The sequence below is a fragment of the Nyctereutes procyonoides genome, unplaced genomic scaffold, assembly GCF_905146905.1.
Source record: "Nyctereutes procyonoides isolate TBG_1078 unplaced genomic scaffold, NYPRO_anot_genome, whole genome shotgun sequence".
Classification (NCBI taxonomy): Eukaryota; Metazoa; Chordata; class Mammalia; order Carnivora; family Canidae; genus Nyctereutes; species Nyctereutes procyonoides.
This window is the reverse complement of record NW_026575139.1, coordinates 7,307,917-7,327,672: the sequence shown is the minus strand read 5'-3', so window position 1 is coordinate 7,327,672 and position 19,756 is coordinate 7,307,917. Positions and strand designations below refer to the sequence as shown.

Sequence of the window (19,756 nt, the reverse complement as noted above, 5' to 3'; positions counted from 1 at the left end):
AGAGCTTTACAGACCATTCCCAGGGATTAACAGAGTATTATCTAGTTCTTATAAAGGCTCAGACAAGTTTAATACTAAAGCCACTAGTCTTTCATTTAATTTTCAACTTCTCTCCGGCCAGCCCAGCCTGACTCAGGCTCATATGAATGCAGGATGGAGGGAGGCTAAGATGTGGTCAGCTCTCCTCCTTCTGCCACCTTTAGTCAGGTCCCTTCTCTCCTGTTCCCTATCCCGTGCTCTACCACCTGCCTGTTCTTCATCATCATCACCATCCTGATCATCTTGTTCTTTTTGTTTCCTATTTCTTAATTTTTCATTATTATAAACCTATTCATTTCATAATCTCTACTGTCTTTTTTTCTGAAGGTAATGTGAGTCTGATTTCACTCACAGCAGCTTGTGCCCTCAAAAATTTTGTAATTTTGGTTTGTGAGCTCATCTGTAGTAAGGTCTTTTGGTACAGTTTCTATGAGTGTGCATATTTTCTTGTGATTTCTGGAACTCCACTTGTAAAAATAATCCTGTAATTTGACATGGATTTTTAAAAATAGCATCTCTTTAAATTTTCAATATCCATTTCTTTACACTCATCACCCCTAAAAACCTCACGTAAATGAATTCTCAGGGGAAAATGAGCTAGTGCAATGTGTATCTTCCAAAAGGGCTGCTATAAGAGTCTCAAGTGTATTCATGAATCGGATGCCTTCAAAATTCATGTTGGTCAGTGTGAATGGGAATTCACAATGAGAATATGTCTTGCAGAACCACCTGGGTGGCTCAGTGGTTGAACATCTGCTTTTGGCTCAGGTTGTGAACCCTGGGTCCTGGGATCGAGTCCTGCATCAGGCTCCCCACAGGGAGCCTGCTTCTCCCTCTGCCTGTGTCTCTGCCTCTCTCTGTGTCTCTCATGAATAAATAAATAAAATCTTAAAAAAAAAGAACATTCCTTACAGTTTGTAATTGGCTTGACAGCCCATGCTGTGCCCTCAGACCAGCACCCCATCTGCTGCAATGAGGTCACCATCCTTGCTCCAGCTGTCATCCCTTTACTGGGGCTTTTAAGGAAAGGGGAGGTCCCTAGGTGGGGGTACAGGGGGCTTCGTATTTGCCTCCCTGAAATGCCCCAAGAATCTCACTGCCTGAAATGCTTTTAATGTTAATTTTTGGTTCTGGAATCCCTGGACTAAGCAGGTAATTTCAATGTGAAAGACAAACCATTGAGCAGTACAAGGCCAAGGATAAAATTCTCAAGGAAGCTTTGGCTAGGTTTGACACAATTCCTTGCCACCTTCTTCCGCCACAGGGTGGACTTCTTTCTAGTTCACGCTTTTGTGGTAGATGAATCCTTTCATATAGTGACCCAACTCCTCACCTCACCAGATGGAGTGCTTTGTCTCCTCTACTCACATGGATTTTAAAATGCATACTCCTTTTTTTTAATTTTTTAAAATATTTATTTATTTTTGAGTCACAGAGAGAGAGAGAGGGGCAGAGACATAGGCAGAGGGAGAAGCAGGCTCCATGCACCGGGAGCCCGACGTGGGATTCGATCCCGGGTCTCCAGGATCGCGCCCTGGGCCAAAGGCAGGCGCCAAACCGCTGCACCACCCAGGGATCCCTAAAATGCATACTCCTAAAAAAAAATAAAATAAAATAAAATAAAATAAAATAAAATAAAATAAAATGCATACTCCTAGATTGAGACCCTCAACCTCCCAGGGTGCCCACACTGTCCACTCTCACCACTATTGTTTTCACTTCTGTTTCTGGCCCCTAAGGATAGCTCTTATGCCCTTGAGAATTGTGCCATCGTAGAAGGACATTAATGATGTTTTATTTGGCATTTCTAAGTATTTACACTAGGTTTTGGATTTTTTTTTTTTTAATCCACCATGGATTACCTGGAGCAGAAGAGAGACTCACATTCCTGATAAAGGCTTTGGACCCAATTCCATCATGTGTGCGCGTCTATTCTGGGAGGGGTTTCCCATAACACCAAGCAATTCTTGGGCACCTGCCCGGTGTCCTACATTTCAAGTCAATTCTGACGCTATTTTCTTAGAAGATTTAACCCATTAAATCCCATGGGTTTAGGACTCAGTCCTACAAGACTGTCCCCTGCTTCAGACACGTGTGGGGTTGCTGAGCACAACAGTCAAGAAAGAATTCTTGAGACATTGTATGATATAACTTAGTAAGTTTTTTTTTAAGTAGCATGAAGACAGGACTTATGGGAAGAAAGGGCTGCTTTTTTGCTGTATGAAGCTGGTAGTTATACACTTCGTGTTCAAGAGGAAGGGAATGTGCAGAGGGTATGAGATCATAAATGTTTCTTTGATTTTCTAATTGTAAAACTACTTTTGCAAGATTTCTCTGGTGTTTTTCATACAGTTCAATATTAACCATTAGTGAAATATATGAGCAGTCATGAGACCCTTTAAAAATGTAGCAACCGGGCAGTCCCAGTGGCGCAGCGGTTTAGCGCCGCCTGCAGCCCAGGGCGTAATCTGGAGACCCTGGATCGAGTCCCACGTCAGGCTCTCTGCATGGAACCTGCTTCTCCCTCTGCCTATGTTTCTGCCTCTCTCTCTCTCTCTCTCTATCTCTCTCTCTGCATCTCTATGAATAAATAAATAAAATCTTTAAAAAAAATGTAGCAACCAGGGAGCATCTGGGTGGCTCAATTGAATAAGCTCTCATGTCAGGCCTTGATCTCAGGATTGTAAATACAAGCCCCACCTTGAGCTCCATGTTGAACATGGAGCCTACTTAAAAAAAAAAAAAAAAAAAAAAAAAGAATGTAGCAACCAGATCGTATTTGATCTTTACCAAAACTATGCAGGCTAGGACAGCCTCTTGGGCTAAAGGTGGACATTTTTTTGCTTCTATCCTTCATCAGTTGCAAGCTCAGGCCATCACCTGTGGCTTCTGACCAACCCTTATAGATTGAAGGTTCCAATGACCCCTCCCACCTCCCTGAGCCTGAGGTTTAATTAGTTTGCTAAGAGTGACTCACAGAATTCAGAGAAACATTTTACTTATTAGATTACCAGTGTGTTATAAAAGAATATAGCTCATCAATAGCCAGATGGAAGCAATGCACAGGGCAAGGATTGGAGAAAGGCATGGAGCTTCTCTGCTGTCCCCAAACCTCCACATGTTCACCAACCCAGAAGCTCTCCACACCTTCTCCTTTTGGGTTTTTATGGAGGCTTCATCATGTTTAAATAAATCATTGGCTGTTGGTGGTTGAACTCGATCTCCACCACCGCCCCCCAACCCCATCGCTCCCTGGAGATAGTGGAGGGAACTGGAAACTGGCAATTAACCCACATCTTCAGGCTGGATCCAAAAATCACCTGGTTAACATAAAAGGCACCGTTATCACTCCATTTGCTTGGAAATTGCCATGGTTTTAGGATCTCAGTGCCAGATATGGAGATGAAGACCAAATATATATTTCTTATTATGAATCACAATATCACACCTTGTATTGAGGCCCATTACTAAAAACTCCCTATGTACGTCTGCCTCCCCTACTGGGTAAGTAAACGTCATCGTGAAAAGACTAATTTTTATATCTCATAGACACTAGTGTAGAGCACGCAGGTGTTAAGTCTTCACAAATTATTATCTCTGGCTTTCATTTAATTAAAAGTCCCAAATAAATTTCGGTAGTGGTCAGAGGCATTCATTCATTTTAACCACTAAATAGTCTGGTTCAGTATGAGTAATAATATTATATTTAGCTTTTTTCCTCTACTTTGTCTAATAGGCCAAAAAACTCACGACTTATGTGGTTGCTGCTGGACTTCAATATGGAGTGGAAGAAGGCATCTTACATTATTTTTTTAAGGTATGGCTTTTCAGTGACTATGAGGATTTTTAAAATGTCTTAGAGTAAGGTTATACAATTTGAAGATTTTTTTTCTTTTTCTATTTTTCTAATTATTAGCAACCTGTATATACCGCTTTCTGGATAATAAGGAGAAAGTTGGATTTCCTTTCATTCATGAGACAGACATTGATGCCCATCGTGTGCCAGAAAACATTGTAGATTCTGGGAATCGGATACCATAATAATAAAGTCCTCACATTTGTAAGGTTGCATTCCAGTGGCGTAGAGGAGGAGAGCCAGAGATAAGAACCCCATTAACCCGCACACATAGAATATTTCAGATGTTGAAAAATAAGATGGAAAGCAACAAAACAGAGAAAGATAGAAACAGAGCCAGTGGTAGGCTCTCAAGTTGTATCTTGATTATGATGGTCAGGGAAGGCCTTTCCCATGATATGACATTTGAGCAGAAAGTTACAAGGGAGCTGGCTACTTTGCTTTCTAGAGGAAAGGCGGTAGGAACTATAAGTGCAAAGACCTGAGGCAGAAATGTGTGGGTTGTGTTAAGGAACAGCAAATAGATGAGTGTGGCCAAATTACAGGTAGGTGATGAAGTCAATTTGTCCTTAACCATTCTCAGCTGCTCCTCACCTACCTGACCACTGAATGTTGGCTTTCTCAGGTTCCTGCCTGAGATCCTCTTTTTTTTTTCCTAAGATGTATTTATGTATTTGAGAGAGAGAGAGAGAGAGCACAAGTAGGAGAGACAGAAGAAGAGAGAGAATCTGAAGCAGATTCCCTGCCAAGAGGAGAGCTGGATGCAGGGCTCGATCTCACAATCCTAAGATCACCACCTGAGCTGAAACTAAGAGCTGGACACTCAACTGACTTCACCACACAGACACCTCTCTCTTGTCTTCTCTGTCTACGCTCTTTCCTGGGTTGGTCTGTCCATCCATGACTGTACAATGACTCTCAAACATCAGTTTCTACAGCAGGGCTCTCTCCTGAATCCGAGCTCTGTGAATCTAGCTATCTATTTAGTGCCTCACTTTGGATGTTCCATAAGCCCAAACTCTACCTACAGTCATCCCCAAACCTGCTCCAGGACCCCATCTCAGAAAGTGGGACCTTCTTCCACCCAGCTGCACCAACCAGAATCCAACTCCTCCTTCTTTCTCATCCAACACAAAATCCCCCAGAACTATACAGCCAACCTCCTCAGTATCTCCTCCTCTCCAACCCCACTCCCCCAACCCTCCACCCACAGGCTAGGTAGGGCAGACAACTCTTGTCCACACAAGTATCCTGGCCTCCAGCTGCCCATTTGGATTCTTACTTCCCATCATTCCTTCACGAGGCAACAAAAGCAAATCTAATGATGTCACTTCACTGCTTAGAACCCTTCAATGCCCTATCAAAATGCCATCAACTTATTTCACAGAGCTGGAACAAATAATCCTAAAGTTTATATGGAACCCCAAAAGATCCCAAATAGCCAAAGGAATGTTGAAAAAGAAAACCAAAACTGGTGGCATCACGATTCTGGACTTAAGTTCTATTACAGAGCTGTAATCATCAAGACAGTATGGTACTGGACAAAAACAAACCTATAATCCAATAGAACAGAATAGAAAACCCAGAAATGGACCCACCACTAAATGGTTAACTGATCTTCAACAAAGCAGGAAGGAATATCCAACGGAAAAAAGACAATCTCTTCAACAAATTGTGTTGGGAGTCAGGCAGCCATAAGCAGAAGAATGAAACTGGACCGTTTCCTCACACCATTCACAGAAATAAACTCAAAATGGTTGAAACACCTAAATGTGAGATAGAAGTCCATCAAAATCCTAGAGGAGAACACAGGCAGCAACCCCGCAACAACTTCTTATTTAGACATGTCCCCAAAGGCAAGTGAAACAAAGGCAAAAATGAACTATTGGGACTTCATCAAGATAAAAAGCTTTTGTATAACAAGGGAAAACCGTTGACAAAACCAAAGGACAACCAACAGAATTGGAGAAGATCTTTGCAAATGACATATCAGATAAAGGATTAATATCCAAAATCTATAAAGAACTGATCAAACTCAACACCCAAAGAACAAATTATCCAACCAAGAAATGAGCAGAAGACAGGAACAGACATTTCTCCAAAGATGAGATACAAATGGCCAATAGACACATGAAAAAATGCTTGTCAGCGTCAGGCAAATACAAGTCAAAACCACAATGGGATACCACCTCACACTGGTCAGTATGGCTAAAATTAACAAGTCAAGAAATGACAGATATTGGTGCAGAAAAAGGGGAACCCTCATATGCTATTGGTAGGTATGCAAGCTGGTGCAACCACTCTGGAAAACAGTGTGGAGGTTCCTCAAAAAGTTGAAAGTAGAGCTACCTTATGACCTAACAATTGTATTACTGGGCATTTACGCCAAAGATACAAATGTAATGATCTGAAGGGGAACGTACACCCTGGTGTTATTGGCAGCAATGTCCACATAGTCACACTATGGGAAGAGCCCAAATGTCCATTGACAGATGAATGGATAAAGATGTGCTGTATGTATACCATGGAATAATACTTTGCCATCAAAAAATTTGAAATCTTGCCGTTTGCAATGACATGTGTGGAAATAGAGGGTATTAAGGTAAGTGAAATGTCAATCAGAGAAAGACTATTATATGATTTCACTCATATGTGGAATTTAAGAAACACAACAGAAGATCGTAGGGGAAGAGAGGAAAAAATAAGACAAGATAAAATCAGAGAAGGAGACAAAACTATAAGAGACTCTTAATCACAGACTCTTACACAAACTGAGGGTCACTGGAGGGGAGGGGGGTTGGGGGATGGAGTAACTGGGTGATGGGCATTAAGGAGGGCACATGATGTGATGAGCACTGAGTGTTGTTATACACAACTGATAAATCACTGACCTCTACCTCTGAAACCAATAATACATTAAATGTTAATTAATTGGTTGTATTTATTATTTTTTAAGATTTTATTTATTTATTCATGAGAGACACGCAGAGAGAAGCAGAGACAGAGGGAGAAGCAGGTTTCTCACGGGGAGCCGGATACAGGACCCAATCCCCGGACCTGGGATCACGACCTGAGCGGAATGGAGACGCTCAACCACTGAGCCACCCAGGAATCCCAATTAATTGAATTTAAGTTAATAAAAACCCCTTAAATGGTTTCCCAAAATCCAAAATATCTTACAATATTCATCTGCTATGGCCCCCACTCCTACCTCTTTCACTCTTGAAAAGCAATTTAAAATCATCTAGTACCTGACAGCTAACAGTATACAGACTGTTTCTTTACTGAAATACGTAAATGCAGGGAAAAGACAAGGATTTGGACTCTGAAGATCAGGGTTCAAATCCAAGCTCAGCAAATCATTATCTGTACAACCTCTTGCCTTTATCTACTAATCATTTCATCTATGAACTGATAATAATTACCCCCTGACCCATGGAGTAATTTTAGACTATCAATCTAATTTTTTTTTGTAATAATGGAACATGTCATGCATTTGAAAGCATTTCATTTCTTTCTTTTTTTTTTAAGCATTTCATTTCTCTGTAGACACCATTCAGATGACAACTGGAGATCAGCAATGAGATTGTAGATTTCTTGAAAAGTATTTCAGTCCTGAGGTTACACTATTTCTCTTAATAGGATTTGTTTTTTTTTTATTTAAATTCAATTTGCCAACATATAGTATAACACCCAGTGCTCATCCCATCAAGTGCCCGTCACCCAGTTACCCCATCCCCCAACCCACCTCCCCTTCCTCAACTCTTTTTTTTTTAACTTCCTCAACTCTTAATGGAATTTGATCAGCAACGTAATCTCATCAGAACTGATTCTCAAAAATCTCCTTTAGGCGATGACTTCACAGACAGCTGGGTCTTTTGAACGCCCCTGACTATAGCTGTGTGTAAGGTGTAATAGACAATTAATATATAATTAACATACAACCAGAGAAAAATATGCTTTTGCTTTTCTTTCAGATAGCTTGGTTGGGTGAGGTCCCTGCATTACCAGTGTTTGGAGATGGAACAAATGTAATTCCAGCAATTCATGTTCTTGATCTAGCAGGGTAAGTGTTTTCCTAGAGCTAGGACTTCCCGGAAAGTAATTGACTGATATGTTTGTGTTTAAGTGAACACTTAGCACCTACCAAGCTCCAAGACCCTTACGTGTGTCACTATTTGTTCTTCATGACAACCCCACGCACAATGTCTGGTTATTATCTCTGTTTTGCAGCTGGTGGAATAGTATCCACCATCCAAAAGTACCATGCTTCGGATGACAAGTTCAAGTTCATCTTTTAGAAAGTTTATCAGCAGAATAGTATGTCTTCCAATTTTGGAAAAGAAAGAATTTGTTACATGCATTCTGGGGACCTTTGTCCTGGGTAAGCTTGGTATATCCAGCCTACTGACTTAAATTCCAGAAATCAGACAGTGACCTCTATCTAAACCGAAGCGGTTTTTTGTTTGTTTGGCAACTGTGGGTGAACTTGAACTCCTATTTTTTTACACTCAGAGTATCCCAGCAAAAGGCTCCAGGTAGATCTGAAGACCCTCCTTCCTTGTAGACCTTGACTTGGACACTGTGTCAAAGAGAGGGTTTGCTATATTTGTGGTTTGTCAGTTCCACACTTCAGGTTCCAGGGACTTTATTCTAACACCCCCATGACTCCCCTGCAAGGAGTGAGCAGTTTTGGCACTTCCCTGAGATTCTGGCTTCTAGATTCCACTGGTGCCTAGTAAGTAGTCATCCCCAGGTGGGTTTACAAATTTGCTGGGAAATAATGAAGTTTAAGTTCAAGACCCACCCCTGCATAAGTCTCTTCCAAGGCCCCAAATTTAATTTTTATGATTTTTCTTAAAGAAGGGTCCTCTAAATAATATAAGCTTCAAACTCCAGCCAGCATTTAACACTGGACATGGAGGAACTGAAATGTACCCTTTTTTCGCGCAGAGATTTTGCATTACCTTTTCAGGTTTTAAAGATGTAAAAGAATCTTTTACATGAGTAAAACAAAATACTTAGCATTATTTCTTAACATCTTTCTTCCAAAGAGATAAATCAGAGTTCAGGGGTACCTGGCTGGCTCATTGGAAGAGCATGTGACTCTTGATCTTGGGGTGTGAGTTTGAGCCCCACGTTGAGTAGAGATTACTTACATAAATAAAACTTTTAAAAAATCAGAGTTCAATTGTTCCTATTACAGAGGGACCCAAGCTCCTTTCGGTCGGATTTTTTCTAATAGGTTGCTTTAAAAAAAATTATTTATTTACTTAAGTTTATCTCTACAGCCAACATGGGGGCTTGAACTTTCCCAGCTTCTCCATCAGCAGAGATCATTGTCCCAACCCTAACTTTGTTGGAAATGAAGTGAGATGCTGTCTGGCCCCTGGCAGTGGTGATCAGTGGATTGTACTTGACTCCGTCCCTTTTGCTTTTTCCCTCGGTGATGGTTTTTCCTGGTGGGCTGCAGAGTGATACAAAACATAATAGACCACGTGCCAAAGCTTCATTACCTGGTTGCCGTGGACGAGTCTGTTCATACCCTGGAAGACTTGGTCAAGGTACTGCCATTCCATCCCATATTTGATGGCTTTTCTTAAATGTGTTTGTCTCTAAAATATTGCTCTGGGATTGGGTGTGCTATCAAGACTGGGGACTCCCCAAATGGAATATTCTTAAAACCAAAGTCACTGGCTGCATTTGCAGTGTATGTGTTGGGATATTTACAATCAAGATGGCCTTTCTGCAGTCTGTGCCTGGAAGGGAACAGGAGAGACCACTGTGGGACCAAGACACACACGAATCACATGGAAGGGTTACTACAATGTGTACTGGACACTTGCTCCAAAATCCTGATACGGTCAGGTTCCCCAAACCTACTGGCAGATTCCAGGGCCTCTAGGTCTGTGGGAGCTGTCTCTCCAATACAGGCCACTTGTTATCTTGTAGCCCTGCTGATCCATCAAGTGTGGCCTTGCCCTGACTGCCCCCTACTCATCTTTAACATTCAGCTCAGATTTCATCCTCAGAAAACCTCCCTGCCTCCTTCCCACGTCCTGCACAGGCCAGGCGCCTCTTTTCCCAGGGTCCCCTCTGCAAACTGCAGAGGGATCCAGCATAATCATCTGCATACTCAGGCTGACTCCCTCCCTTTCAGACTGAGAGTCCCTTGAGGGCAGGGATCGCCCCTGACTCATCTCTGTTTCCAGTCCCTCCCTGATTCGTGGTGGTGAACTTGAATATTTGCAAAAGAAATGAATCAATATATACCCTCAGGGTATTCCTCCTCTGTTCAGCCAAAAGAAAAAAGAAAAGAAAAAAAAAAGATTATTTACTTATATTGTCATTCATTCGAGAAACTGTGTATTAAAATCTTACAGGCAAACTATAGTATTTCTATTTTTTTCTCCAACAGTGCATCAGTAAAAACACTGGCCCTGGGAAAATCCAGAAAATACCCAAAGAAAATGCTTTCCTAACCAAGGACTTAACGGTAAGTAGATAAGAGATTCTTTTCCCTAATGTATTGGTTCTTGAGAGATTTGGAGTCAGAATATCTGGCTTCCAGGTTCATCTTTGCTCCTCCTGCACAGCTAAACATTTTCCCCCAAAGCAATTTCCCCTTCTCTTCTGAGAGCTTGTTTCTTTTCTGAAAAACCCGCAGAGGTCCTGGTCAGAAGATGTATTCGAAAACTGTTTGATACGTAAATGCTTTACAGACAGACACTGGATGTCCTTCTCTTTGGCCTCTTGGTATAATTCACACAGGAACCTGGGATTTCTGATCCCGTTACAACAGAAACCTACGCAGCTTTTGTCAGCGGTGTGCCCTTTGAACTTGCTTTAGGACATAATTTTTTTTTTCTTTCTAGAAATTGCATCAAAACACTACCTTTGAGAATGCTTCTGAAAGGGCTAGTATCACTGGTTGCCTCCGGGGAGCAGAGCTGGGTGGGTGGTGATGGGGGTCACAGAGAATGCTTTCCTTTATATTTTTTTCTTTTGGATTTTGAGCCATGAGATTGCACTATTCAAAGAATAGATACAATTACAATTTGTTTTTAAAAAAAAGAAGAAGAAGAAGAAGAAGCCTTACAGTGGGGCTTCCAGCATCTTCTAGCTCTTTTGAGCTGCTTGTCTGAGAGCCAAGATGCTGCCCATCCTGACGCAGACGTGGGGTGAGTTTGGAAGTGTCACAGATGCCCACAGGGGGTGCTTGGTCAACACCATTGTGGGTGCCACCATTGACTGGCTTCCATGTTTTGTGAATGTATATATTTTTCTTTAATAGCAGCGATTTGGGTCTGTTATAACCTTTAAGATGAAAGAAAATCTCAAGATGATTCTCCAATCTCTAATATTCCTTTATCTCTTAGCAAGAATGCCTTGACCATTTACTGGTCAACTTGAGGATGGAAGCACTTTTTGTGAAGGAGAATTTTAACATTCGTTGGGTTGCCCAAACAGGATTTGTGGAAAATATCAACAATATCCTCAAAGAGTACAAGCAAAGCAGAAGATTATTGGTAACTATGACGATTTCCTGTTTCAATTCAACTTAACGATTTCGTTTCTTGTTTTGAATTCTGACTTAAGCAATGTGGATGAAACTTTTAGTATAATCACACCAATGAAAATATTTTCTTTTTCAAATGTGCCAATTTTCTAAAATCAAGTTCTTTTTAAAATATGACCCACTTGTCCCTGTCTAACCATCTGTAAGTATATTATATTGATTCTGTCAGTCAAATATTAAACATTTTAAAGGTAACACAGATAATTACTGTTATGCTTGACACAAATTGAACACAATCGTAAGCTCAAGGCTGACTACAGAAAAATAGCAGGTGCCTCCTGGCCTGTCTGTTTCAGCCTGGGTTACCTATGGGTCCCGGGATCGAGTCCCACATCGGGGTCCCCGCAGGGAGCCTGCTTCTCCCTCTGCCTATGTCTCTGCCTCTCTCTCCATGTCTCTCATGAATAACTAAAATCTTTTTTTTTTTAAAACATCAAACTCTTCAAAGTAGATGTGCTTATCTCCACATTATAGATGACAAAACTGAGGCTCAGAGAGACTGAGCAATTTCTTCAAGGTCCCACAGCTAATCAGAGATTCAAACTAGCTGCCATGCAAACTTAGCTAGAAGAGCCTAACTGCAGCGTCTTCACACCTCCCTACCTGAAATCAGGTATATGTAGCCCTTGCCCAGGACCATGATTTATCCCAGGGAAGTATCCCAAAGATAAGAGTGGTTTGTACATGAGAACATGTGTTGAAAACTAGGGGAGACCTTATGAGGAACAGGTGCCATCCTAACCATAGCTACCACTGCACATGGGAGGCTCCATATGAGCATGAACAGTATCACCGTTGTGTCCTAAGAACCATATTCTCCTGAAAAACATGCCTCGTTAAGAGTAAGTAGAAGATGTGCCTCTCAGCAAAAGAACAATGATTTCTTTAAGCATCTGAGATACCCACGGTGGCTGTACCTGGAGCCTATCCTGAGACGCACAAGACCCAACTCAAATGGTGAAACTAGTGTTGTCTTCTGTGGGTCAAATGTAAATCAACACAGTTAAAGTATATGAACAAGACGCCTTAAAGAGATCTCATGGTTCCCAATTAACAAGACTGGGTAGACCATGATAGAGGGAATAAGCACATCTAAACAAATTTTTTTAAAGATTTTCTTTATTTATTTGAGACAGAGAGAAAGAGTGGAGAGAGAGAGAGAGAGAGAGAGAGAGAGAGAGAGATACCATAAGAGGGGGGTGGAGAGGGAGGGGCAGAGGGCGAGGGAGACTCCCTGCCAAGCAGGGAGCCTCATGCCAGGCTAGATCCCAGGAGCCTGGGACCATGACCTGAGCTGAAGGCAGACACAACCAACTGAGCCACCCTCATGCTCCAAGCATCTCTGATAATTGGACAGTCTATCCATCCCTGGGGGCATTGGTCATGTAAAAGCATAGGACAGGAAACTATAGAGGGTAAGGTAGACAGTGCCATACCAGTGACATCCCAAAACATGGAGCCTTAAGCCAAGGGCTTCCGCAATTCCCGGCCCTTTAGCAAGGCAAGGTGGTCCCTGCTGAAGACTGATGCATCAAGCTAATGTGACTGGATGCCATTAAGTAGCCTGTTCATCTAACTCTTCATGTTCCACATGATGCTCATCAACAACCCTCCATGCCTGTTTTCTCCGAGGGATCATATGTACCAGACAAGTGCACTTGGGGTTCTGAGTTCAGTGGGAGTCATACTTCTATTTTTTTAAGATTTTATTTATTTATTTGAGAGAAAGAAAGAGAGAGAGAGAAAGAAAGCATGAGCAAGGGAGAAGGGCAGAGGGAGAAGCAGATTCCCCACTGAGCAGGAGCCAGCCCCATGTGGAGCTCGATCCCAGGACCCTGCGATCATGACCTGAGCCAAATGCAAATGCTTAAGCAATTGAGCCACCCAGGTGCCCCAATACTTCTCACTATTAAGTGGATCCACTGTCATTCTGTTTTTTTTACCTGGCTGGTGCGCCCATCCCAGGAGACAGATCTGCCATCGGTGTGTAGACAAAATGGTGCTAGTGAACATGGTCAGTAGACAGGGGACCTCAGGCTGTGGTGAACGCACCAGGTCCACCAAGGAGCACAGCCCTGCCTATTGGGACTCAAGTAGTTTGAGCTGCTTTCTCAGACACCTGCCCTCCCCTGCTCGCCATCTTGGTCATCATCATCACCCCGGAAGTGTCCCTCACCGGTTAAGATCAGTCATGTTCACCATTGTCATCCAGCACCACCTGCAGTGTGCCTGCTTATTTCCTTCACAGCCTTGGTCTCTTCATCTGTCAAGTGGTGGTCATAATAACTACAACCAACTTTGTGGCTCAAATTAGATAACTCTTAAGCGCATGGACACTCTGCCAATGGGAATTCTTCCCATCAGCCTGATTTTTGTTATTAATTTCCCTTACAAAGTACGAGGCCTCAGTTCAACTATTGGAACCACATTGAAAAAAATGACCACTACCAATTTTTTAAATTCAGTATTATACATTTACTCCCTGGTTATGAATGTCACAGAGCTTCTGGAACATTCAAACAAGTTTCAGCAGAAGAAATGGTGGGACGTTTTTTTTGTTTTGTTTTATTTTAATGAGTATATCTTTTTAAAACTAGAAAAAAAATAACTGCTAAATAGTAAAGTATGATTAAAGATCCAGTTAGTCCAGAAACAAGATTCATGAGGCAATAATCTAAGCCGTCACACACTGGACCAGAAATTCTATGTCTTTGTTGTCTTTATAAGAGTAATATGACTCATATGTGGAATTTAAGAAACAAAACAGATGAACAGAGGAGGAAAGGAAAAATAAAATAAGATGACATCAGAGAGGGAGACAAACCATAAGAGACTCTTAACTCTAGGAAACAAACTGAGGGTTGCTGGAGGGGATGGGGGTGGGGAGATGGGGTTACTGAGTGATGAGCATTAAGGAGGGCACGTGATGGAATGAACACTGGGTGTTATATAAGACTGATGGATAACTGACCTCTACCTCTGAAATGTTAACCTCTGTATGTTAATTAAATTGAATTTTAAATTAAACATTTTTAAAAAAGACTAATATGGTAGTATATAGCACTTGAGTACATTTTTTTTAAGAGTATATTTATTTATTCATGAAAGACATAGAGAGAGAGGCAGAGACACAGGCAGAGGGAGAAGCAGGCTCCCTGCAGGGAGATTGATGCAGGACTCGATCCCTGGACCCCAGGATCACACCCTGAGCCGAAGGCAGATGCTCAACCCCTGAGCCACCCAGGTGTCCCTACACTTGAGTACTTTGTTTTTTAGTACTTTTGGGCTGTTCCTAAGCACATCTTGTTGAGTGTTGTGTCCCCCATGGTTGGTCAGTGCACATAGTAGGTGCTCACTAAGTACCTGCTGAACAAATGGACATGAATAGCCACTCCCTGATGATGGGAGAGCAGCGCTGTTGGGACAATGTGCCAGTGACCACAGAGGCTGGCAGTGGAAGAATGACTCTGGAGACTTGACAGAGGAACATTAGCCCACAGGATCCAGAGACATTCAGAAAAGACACCCCTTCCCCTGAAATAAAAAACACTCTATCGAGCCACAGATTGTTCATGACTCACTGTATGGTCCTGTGCTCCTTCTGCAGCCGATCAAGATTTGCATTCTTGGTCCTCCTGCTGTGGGAAAATCCAGTATTGCTGAAGCCTTGTCAAAGCACTACAAGCTGCATCACATTAAATTGAAGGATGTTATTTCCGAAGCCATAGCAAAACTGGTAACGTTCCTAACTACTTCACTGGGAATTTTTGTATCTTAAAAATACTCTCCTTGGTCTTGTAATAAGGAAGCCACTAATTTTAGGTGGCATCCTGCAAAGAGATTTGTTATTTTAATTGGATTTTGTTCTTGGCCCCAGTTATGAAAAGAGAGCATCCTACAGGACTTTCCTCTGGGAGATGGAAGCATCTTTCATGGGGTGCCCTTGAAATTTAGTCTGTCTCCAGCTGTTGCTAAAAAATATTCTCTCTGTTGACTGCACATTTTTAGTTAGGTTTTTTTTTTTTTTTTTTTTTTTTTAAGTAGGCTCCACACCCCGAGTGGAGTTCAACTTGGGGTCTGAATCCCTGGATCAACACCTGAGCTGAGATCAAGAGTAGGATGCTTAACCGACTGCCCCACCCAGGCACCCCAATTTTTAGTTTTTTTTTTTTTAATTCTTGATGTACATTTCTCAGAATATTATCAGACTATTTATTAACTACTTTTTAAAAAAGGAAACTATTGGGGCACACCTGCATGGGTTAGGGAATTAAGCTTCCAATTGTTAATTTTGGCTCAGGTCATGATCTCGGGGGTCATGAGATTGAGCCTCAAGTTGGGCTCTGTGTGGATGTGGAGCCTGCTTAAGTTTCTCTCTTTCTTTCTCTCTCTCCCACTCGCTGACTTGCTCTGGCCCATCCCCTGCCCATTGCATGCACATGCACACTTTCTCTTAAAAAAGAGAAAGAGAGAGACTATTTTCTTAGAGAAGCTTTCCGTTCAGAGCAAGACTGAGAGGTAGGTACGGGGATTTTCCATATACCCCCTGCCGTTTGCATGCATAACCTTTTGTATTATCAACCTCTCCACCAGAGTGGTTACATTAGTTACAACTGATAGATCTACACTGACTGACACTTGGTTATCATCCAAGCCCATTGTTTACTTTAGGGTTTTTTTTTTTTATTTTTTTTATTTTTTTTATTTATGATAGTCACACACACACAGAGAGAGAGAGAGAGAGAGAGGCAGAGACACAGGCAGAGGGACAAGCAGGCTCCATGCACCGGGAGCCCGACGTGGGACTTGATCCTGGGTCTCCAGGATCGCGCCCTGGGCCAAAGGCAGGCGCCAAACCACTGCGCCACCCAGGGATCCCTACTTTAGGGTTTTTTTTTATTGGTGTTATACATTCCTATGGGTTTGGACAAATGTATTTACCATTATAGTATCATACAGACTAGTTTCACTGCCCTAAAAATCCTCTGTGCTCTGCCTATTTATCCCCCTCCCCATCAACTAACTGCTTTTTATAATTTTATTGGAAACGGTAGCTACTCTGATATATTTCCTTCAATGGTTACTGATAGTCTTAATTTCTACAAAATGTGTTTTCTTCAAGTAAGATAAAACCTGCCAACTAGAAAAGTGTTGATTCTTAAGCAGTCCTGGTGTTAAAACAGAAATGGAAAAAAAAAAAACAGAAATGGATTCTTCTAAAATAGAGTAAGAAAAACCTCGAGGCTCTCATCCATCTTTGTAGTTACACGCATCCTGACAACTTGCACAATGACTGGATGAGCATATTCCCTATTCAGGCACCAGCCTTTTTAGGATCACTGGCTAGGTAGTTTGCGAGTAGCAGATCCATGGAGGGCATCATCCAATTTAAATATCCCTGTGGTATGTAGGAGGCGATTGTCACACCTAAGGATGAAGGGGAAGAAGAAGAGGAAGGTGAAGAGGAAGAAGAGGAGAATGTGGAAGATGCGCAGGAGCTCTTGGATGGCATCCACGAAAACATGGAGCAGAACGCAGGTAGCACACATGGCACAGGCTCAGTGGTTGAGCATGTGCCTTTGGCTCAGGTCATGATCCTGGGGTCCTAGGATTGAGCCCTGCATGGGGCTCCCTGCTCAGCGGGGAGCCCGCTTCTCCCTCTCCCTCTGCTGCTCCCCCCTTTTACTCTCTCTTTCTGTCAAATAAATTAAAATATTTAAAGTCATAATAGTAAAAGATCAAATGTGTAGTCATAAATAGTTTATAAACATCAAAACTCATTAATTAAAAGGCAAAGGATAAACCAGGAAAAGATATTTGCCACTAATATGATAAAGATTTAATATCCTTCATATATAAAATGCTCAGGCAAGCTAATAAGAAAATCATTCAATCCTTAATAGAAAAAAATGGGCGAATAATGGGGAGCCATAATTTCTGCAGGAAGAAATACAAATAAATGGAAAAATATCCTTACTCATTTGGTAACTTCAACCAGTTTGTTGAACAAACTCATCAGAGTGAGATGTCACTTTAAACACAAACCCTGGACTCATTCTTTCCCTACCCGTGGACAGAGTTTCAGGCTGGTTCCATTGCAACTCCTAGATAATAAATAAGTAGTCTTTTTGTTTAGAAGAAGTCCATTCCAATCAGATAATTGCAAGCTGGGTAATAAACTTAGATATTTCCAAGGGACCTTGCCACTTGGCAGAAAAACAGTCAGGAGCAATTATTCAGAAACTAAAACCATTTCATTCTGATAGTTAGACAGTTGAGATCCTCCATCAAACTGGTTTTACTGGTATCGTCTATAGAGTAGTCCAACATGCGACTTATCCAACGTAGTTTCTCCCCTTGCCACCCTCTCAAGCACGTTCGGCTTCTTTCCTCTTACCTCCTCTTCTCATCTTCTCATCTTTGCTGGTGGCTGTTTCTGATCTTCCAGGGATGGGCTGGGCAGGTGGGAATCAGGGAAGAAGGACAGAGGTATAAGCCAGCCCTGGGTGACAGAGGGCCCCTTCCTAGTGTTGTCTTTCACAGACCCTGCCCCGGAGGACCCCCCACTGCATTCCTTGGACCACAGTTCTTTTTTTTTTTTAAGGGTTTTTTTTTAATTTTTATTTATTTATAATAGTCACAGAGAGAGAGAGAGAGAGAGAGAGAAGGGGCAGAGACACAGGCAGAGGGAGAAGCAGGCTCCATGCACCGGGAGCCCGACGTGGGATTCGATCCTGGGTCTCCAGGATCGCGCCCTGGGCCAAAGGCAGGCGCCAAACCGCTGCACCACCCAGGGATCCCCCTTGGACCACAGTTCTTGACTGCCCGCCCCATCTCTGGTCTTCTGGCCTCAGCCCTTCATTCCTACAGGTGTCCTCTCCCCAGCCACTCACCTTCGAGAATTCTAGTCCCTCTACACCTTCCTCTGAAGTCAGGGTGCCTCTTCCCCTCTTCTTGCCCAGGACGCTCTAGTCTGGTTTTTAGGGGTAGAGAACATAGACTTGCATCACACCCTGGATGTCCACTTAAAGCAGGTGGCTGATTACCTGTGGCTTGGTTTCTGCTTTGGTATGGGTTGGGCTGGGAGGAAATGGAATTGAGAATCCCAGAAATGTCCCAGAGGAAAAGGAAGGTACACAGAAAACCCAGTTTATGGTTTTAAATTTTTTAATTAAAATTATTTATTCATTTATTTTAACTAAGTAGGCTCTACACCCAATGTAGGGCTTCAATTCATGACCCTGAGATCGAGTGTTGCATGCTCTACTGACTGAATCAGCCAGGTGACCCTTTTGTTTTTTAATTTTTTAAATGTATCTTTTAAAGATTTTATTTATTTATTTGACACAGAGAGAGAGAGCACAAGTAGGCAGAGCAGCAGGCAGAGGGAGAAGGAGAAGCGACTCCCTGCTAAGCAGAAAGCCCAGTGAGGGACTAGATCCCAGGGTCCTGAGATCATGACCTGAGCCAAAGGCAGATGCCCAACTGACTGAGCCACCCAGAAGCCCTTAATTTTTTTTTTAAAGTAATCTCCACATCTAACATGGAGCTTGAACTCACAAACTTGAGATCAAGAGTAGCATGCTCTACTGACTCTAGAAAACCCAGTTTAATACTTTGAGATAAAACATTGCCTCTGCCTCACCTAGGAGATACTTGGGAGCTGTTATGCTGGTTTTTTGTTTTGTTTTTAAAGATTTTAAAGATTTTAAAATCTTTTTAAAAGAGAGACACAGAGAGGCAGAGACGCAGGCAGAGCCTCCCTGCAGGGAGCCTGATGTGGGACTTGACCCCAGGACCCCGGAGATCACGACCTGAGCCAAAGGCAGATGCTCAAGGTGGCTCAAGGGCTGAGCCACCCAGGTGCCGGTGCTGGGTTTTGAGATACTAGCAGCATCCTGGGTCTCACCCCTCGGGGGAGGGGAAACAACCCGAGATAAGACATCCTGCTGTGGGGACACCCATGGAAGGAAATCTGGCGAGGCCACATTAGAAGGCGGAAGGCTGGGGTTTTCAGGAATCTATAGGTATACACAGCCATGTGTGTATATACCACAGGCCTGAGGTGTAAGGCCAGAGCAGGGCCCTGGGAACCGTGAACAATGCCACCCCAAGGGAATAGGGGGGAATATCTAGGATCCAGACGAACGGGATGAGACAAACACTGGACAATATTTATTGGACCGAGACTTATGTAATTGGTCTTTGCAAGTACTGCAAAATTGTATGCAAAGTGTCCAAGTGTGGAACAGGACGGTGTGAAGTGCCAACAGGGCTTTCTG

General features: G+C 42.5%; 1 protein-coding gene across 5 annotated transcripts in view; it reads left to right on the top strand.

The window, feature by feature from the left end:
- AK7 (adenylate kinase 7) overlaps positions 1 to 19,756 on the top strand; it is a 77,091-nt gene that overhangs the window by 38,270 nt on the left and 19,065 nt on the right. For 4 of the 5 annotated variants that reach the window (XM_055304203.1, XM_055304201.1, XM_055304199.1 and 1 more), the window contains exons 6-12: positions 3,776 to 3,856; positions 7,873 to 7,961; positions 9,369 to 9,459; positions 10,314 to 10,391; positions 11,275 to 11,424; positions 15,082 to 15,210; positions 16,886 to 17,012. In XM_055304203.1, coding sequence (XP_055160178.1) covers positions 3,776 to 3,856; positions 7,873 to 7,961; positions 9,369 to 9,459; positions 10,314 to 10,391; positions 11,275 to 11,424; positions 15,082 to 15,210; positions 16,886 to 17,012 — 745 coding nt within the window. The remainder of the gene's footprint in view (positions 1 to 3,775; positions 3,857 to 7,872; positions 7,962 to 9,368; positions 9,460 to 10,313; positions 10,392 to 11,274; positions 11,425 to 15,081; positions 15,211 to 16,885; positions 17,013 to 19,756) is intronic. The other variant, XM_055304202.1, reaches the window with a different exon arrangement.